This window comes from Triticum dicoccoides, chromosome 3B (assembly GCF_002162155.2).
Source record: "Triticum dicoccoides isolate Atlit2015 ecotype Zavitan chromosome 3B, WEW_v2.0, whole genome shotgun sequence".
Lineage (NCBI taxonomy): Eukaryota > Viridiplantae > Streptophyta > Magnoliopsida > Poales > Poaceae > Triticum > Triticum dicoccoides.
Genome location: NC_041385.1, coordinates 529616535 through 529621732, shown reverse-complemented (window position 1 = coordinate 529621732; position 5198 = coordinate 529616535). Strand labels below are relative to the sequence as shown.

Genomic DNA, 5198 nt, shown 5'->3' with positions numbered 1-5198 from the left:
TGGCGGACGATTAGCAGTAGCGCGGGTTTTTAACCCTCGCTACTACAAAGTTGATAGCAGTAGCGCGGGTTTATAACCGTCGCTACTACTATGGCATGGTACAGGGGCCACTTAGTAGTAGCGAGGGTTAAAAACCCGCACTACTGCTATCAACTTAGTAGTAGCGAGGGTTAAAAACCCGCGCTACTACTATGGTATATCCCGGGGGGCACGGTAGAGACCGCTTAGTAGTAGCGAGGGTTACAAACCCGCGCTGATGCTATCAACTTAGTAGTAGCGAGGTTTAAAAACCTGCGCTGCTAGTAAGTAGCAGTAGCGAGGGTTTTTAACCCTCGCTGTTGCTAAGATTCTGTGTATAGGCTTTTCCCTAGTAGTGAGCTAACACATATGCTGATAGAAGACTGAACAGTCGGAGGACTTGCTGTGGGGAAAGGCATTGCCGACAGAAGTTCACTTGCCGACATATTTTGAGTTGGCATAGACCCTACCTACGCCGACAGTTTGCCTGTGCACATACACCTACCTTCCACGACACATGATTTGTGGGCAGACACCCTAGCTACGGCGACAGATGGGGTGTGAGCATAGACCCCACTTTTGGCGACACATAAGTTGTCCTGCTAGTTATATACCTTTGCCAACACTTGTTCTGTTAGGAAGATTTATACCTTTGCCGACACTTATGTTGTCTAGATAGGCACATACCTTGGACGACACATACTCTGTCTAGCTAGGTATGTACAATTGCCTACACTTGTTCTGTCTAGCTAGGTAGTAACCAGGATTGACAATTACTCTACAAGAATCTGTTTACCAACAGATAAATTGTTGGAAAGGTAGTGTACAGCCAAACCAATGATTTGATACATATACTAAATGTGATCCACAAACAGCATCAAGATGAACACATATTGGACGACAACAATGATAGGTTCGCAAACATACATAAATATATATTCACACAGGTTCACAAGCATAGTTTGACCATCCAAAACACACAAGTCACCTAAAAAGGGCCACTAATTTCTAGTCTCAACCAATTCAAACAATGGTCCAAAACACACAAATCACATACATGAGCACAAAGTTTCTACTCCAAAACACTTGAAGCACCAAATGGTCTAGAACACACATAAGATTCAAGAAATGATTGAAGTTGGTTGGTCCAAAATACTGCTAACAGCCATGTATGTTCCATGACACTCAAAGTCCTCCTCACATCCAATGCTAGGTGGCTAAGTACCTGAAAATATTCCATATGAATTTGTCAGAAAGTCCAATCAATCCAAAAGTTGTTCAAAGCTCATATGAAGATTGTTAGGCTAGAGCAGCACATGCTAGCTTACACTTGATTGTTCATGCAAGAGTAACATTGTTATATGACCATGAATACACACAAATATATTTGTTCCTATGCGGTGAAGTGTAGTGTTGCGGGCTTCCTTCTCAACAGGAATCAATCACAACAGGAAACAATGTTCTGCTATTTTTGTCAACATCATTTGATCAACAGACTTGAGTTCATTTTGATTTCATGTCCCAGAATTATTAGCAAGAGCATTCCCAGAAAATCTACTTGTGCATATATGCTACAGAAATGCTTAAGATGAGTGGTACACATTCTCAAAAATAAGCTAGGTATGACAACAAACAAACAAAACTACTACAAGGTGAAAGGATGCAGAATTAGGATGTGGCTATTTTCAAGTTTGTAACATATTTGACCAAGATCAGGATGTGGATTATCAATATGTCTCCGTAGAATCGTTTCTTAATTGAGCCGCATGACACCATCAGAATTACAATATTCCATTCTGTAGGTCAAAAGTTCAGACTGGTGGCAAGTTAATAAGCTAACATGGCAGCTCTGTGAGTCTGCAAAAGATTATAAAGGATAAGATGATGCGTACAAACTTGGCAATAAATACCATAAGATAGGATTCCTGATCAGCAGTGTTATATATTAACAACTCATAGTAGTAGCTGTAGCTTGTCATATTTAAGAACATGCAATAGTAGTTTATAAAGAAATGGGCTTGTCATGTATTAAGAGTTGTAGGTTGTAATAATATTTAAGAACTGGCAATAGTAGATTGTACTGAACTATTAGATGTTATAGAGGAAACATGGCTGGGCCTTATTTAGTTATGTTGCACCTCTTTTGTGCATTGTCTTGACACATTTAGTTTACTTGTAATGTATAAATTAGTTGAAGAGATACTACAATATCATGAGCCATTGAGGATGAAGCTGAGGTTACCATCTATTTAAAGAGGAAACAAAAATCTAAAGCTTCAACAAGTTGAGGCAACTTCTGTTAGTACCTTCACCTCCTGGCACATTAGTTGTCTTCTTGGCATCTTTGATCTGCAACAAGCCAATAACAATCATTACTCCTTAGTCTAATTCCCAAAACAATTGAAAAATAGGCATTCAAAAATAGGCCTACATGTAATTATTACTAGTAAGAATGCCCATGCATTGCACCGGGCGATAAAAAGGGGCACAACCTACATCATGTGTCATTGTGCACCTTTTTCATATCCAATTTTAATAAACATCGATAATAAGGTTAAACATGGAAATATCCTTATTTTTAATAGAAGTTACTGTTTTCATGCCGCTTCAGCTCATCAACCGTGCTACACTCTTCAACTTCAGTATCAAGTATGTTGTCGTCGGAGACGCCCGAGTAGTTCCGCTGCACTGAGAGCGCTCTGCTGATGTTGCACAGCAAGGCCTGCTCGTGTTGCTGCTCTTGTATGCTTGGGCTGTCGGGTGTCCGGAAAGTAGAAAAAGTGTAGAGCTGCGACAGCAGCAGCTTCAGGTGTTGATGTGCTCTCAAGGAATCCCTCCATGTCGAAGAATTCGGTCTCCGGTTTCTTATAGCATAGATAAGATAAATAGCAATTTCTTAGTCTGTGTTGCTACTCATGAATTTTTTTGAGACCACCGATGTGGTTAATAAAAAGATCAAAAAGTTCAGCATAACTCAGACCTGAGGTGTCAACTTTGTTGGTTTAATGCCTCTAGTGCATGTCAGCTAAACTGAAATTGTAAGTTGGATTTTTTCATGGAAGATTGATAATTAACAATCATGTCAGATTATGTAAAGATAGGGTGGACAGGTAAGTTGATTTAGCCAAGCGCAGTGCAGATTCCGTGTAGATTTCTAAGCTAGATTTTCCTTGTGTTACATAGAGTGCCTATTTTGCGGACTATGAATTAAGTGCTTTGGCTGGATCTGCACAAATGGAATATGCATACAGCTCCCAATCTACGATTGGTTTCGATTCAGAGTCATCCAGGCAAACCTTGTAGCCAAGTGTGCGGCTCTCGGTGTCTATGGATCTTGATCATGGAGCAGATAATGAGGAGCTCAGGGTGCTACAGCCGTTATGCGATGGGACATTTGAGAAGCAGCTCACTGTTATTCAAGACCAAGAAGAGAGTGAGGCTGTTGTTTCAGTTCAGACAACAGGCAAGACAGATCCCCGAGCTCCATAATCTGATACCTCCCTAGCATTAAGAAAAATAATTAGCTGTAGGCAAGTAACCAGAGTCTTTGGTGCAATCTGTCTATGGGGAATCATATATAATGGTTTGGTTTCAGTGATGTGACTATAGCCTCGGAATGAAACATCATGTTGTCCGAATATTTGTCTGTGCATTGCATAATTCCATGGATAGTTCACACGGGTTAATTTGTTGTTTCATGTGCACATATTGATCAAATAAACTCTTCCGATATAGTTAATTGTACTACTGGATTTTGCTGGTCATTCTAAATGTACAAATTTGTTGTGCGGATCTCTGAACTAATATGGATCTGTTTACGAACTATAACTCAACACTATATTTAGTTCTTGCTATTAGTTTGATTTTGGTGGTCCAAATGGATATATACACCAGTCATGCAGCCACACTCTGCACTATTTGGTTAATGAGAACGGGAGGAGCACAACATTGATCCCGTCGCTTATCTCAGCTAGCTTCAGGTCCACCATGGCCACCTACACCGAGCGCCATATCACGCCCCGAGCTTCGTTGTCGACTCATCTACACCAACCCAATCACCGCAACAGGGATATCAGAACAGTTCATGACATAATTATACCGCTTATTAGTTGGGGAAAAAGGAAACTTTGATGTACCTAGGCTTAGACAACCACGTTTTGTCCATGATGCACCCTTAATATCAAATTTGTCAAGTATCTGAATTTGGATAGTGCGGCAGTGTTAGTTTTGCATCGGTGAAGCGACAATCATTATTCATTATTCAGGCAATAGCAGTACAAAACAATCAAGCAACAAAAGCACATTCTTGTACCATTGTCTACTGTCACAAGCAACGACATATGAATTAAGTGCAGCAGTACAGCGAAGGAAAACTTAGGAGGAGTTGACGCTAACCTCAAGGCACGGGGACGGCTGGCTTCGGGAGGGACGCAACTCGAAGGAGATGGAGTCTCGGCAGCAGGTCCGGCAGCAGCGTAATGAGCCTGGAGATGGGTCCCTGGTATCGGCATGTCCAGCAGCAGCGGGAGGCCGGCGACGGAGCCCCGATAGCAGCAAATCTGAAAGCAGCGGGAGCACGACAATGGAGCCTCGGCGGTAGCAGGGACGGAGATTTGCGAGGATGAGGCTGGATGTCAGGGGGACACAAGGACGGTTGTTGGATTGTGGAGTGCGAGGACGGCGGCTCGATCTCGGGAGGGATCTCGAGGAGAGGGGGCGGAGTGCGAGGATGGGTGGATGTCGGGGTGGAGCTTGGGGGAGGGGCGTCCGACCTCCGGGACGACGGCTTGATGACGGGGTCGAGCGCGAGGCCAGCGGCCATGCCGGCCGGACTGTGGGTCGAGCACGAGGCCGGCGGCGATGGCAGGTGGACCGTGGATTGAGCGCGAGGTGGGTGGCGATAGGCATGGGTTAGGGTTGTGGAGTTGTTTGATTTGGGGATTGTTTGCTCGGGTGGAGGTTATTTTGCATGAAAACCCAAAAAAAACTCCCCTCGCGCTGAAATGGCGTGCCAAGCTTCCAACGATTGACATGTGTCCACCTACGCTGACACTTTGTCCGTGTCCATACACCCTATGTACGCCGACACATGTTAGGTCGCTGAGAACCTACCTACGTCGACTGAAAAATTGTCAAGGCCCACACATTTGCCGACACATAACATGTTATTAAGCAATTAC

The 5198-nt window shown here is 43.3% G+C and overlaps 1 protein-coding gene across 7 annotated transcripts; it reads right to left on the bottom strand.

The window, feature by feature from the left end:
* Nucleotides 1-930: 930 nt before the first annotated feature.
* Nucleotides 931-4943, bottom strand: LOC119276916. Of its 7 annotated transcripts, none has more exons than XR_005136858.1 (5): nucleotides 4414-4943; nucleotides 4155-4215; nucleotides 2611-4059; nucleotides 2325-2367; nucleotides 931-1243 (listed from the first exon to the last, which is right to left on the bottom strand). XR_005136858.1 is itself a non-coding variant. In XM_037558083.1 (3 exons), exons 1-3 carry the CDS (start codon nucleotides 4924-4926, stop codon nucleotides 1236-1238), a joined length of 564 nt encoding a protein of 187 aa, XP_037413980.1. In that variant the 5' UTR covers nucleotides 4927-4943; the 3' UTR covers nucleotides 931-1235. The 7 variants fall into 7 exon arrangements, 1 of the variants encoding a protein (XP_037413980.1); XR_005136857.1 differs by having other exon boundaries at nucleotides 2325-2882; nucleotides 3315-4059; XR_005136860.1 differs by having other exon boundaries at nucleotides 3315-4059.
* Nucleotides 4944-5198: the final 255 nt, after the last annotated feature.

What these genes read in the sequence shown, in the direction of transcription:
- LOC119276916 (XM_037558083.1), bottom strand. Translation starts at nt 4,926, where the DNA reads ATGCCTATCGCCACCCACCTCGCGCTCAATCCACGGTCCACCTGCCAT. An exon ending in AGCCGTCCCCGTGCCTTGAG is followed by an intron (nt 2,368 to 4,413) that starts GTTAGCGTCAAC and finishes GGCTTGTTGCAG; the next exon opens with ATCAAAGATGCCAAGAAGAC.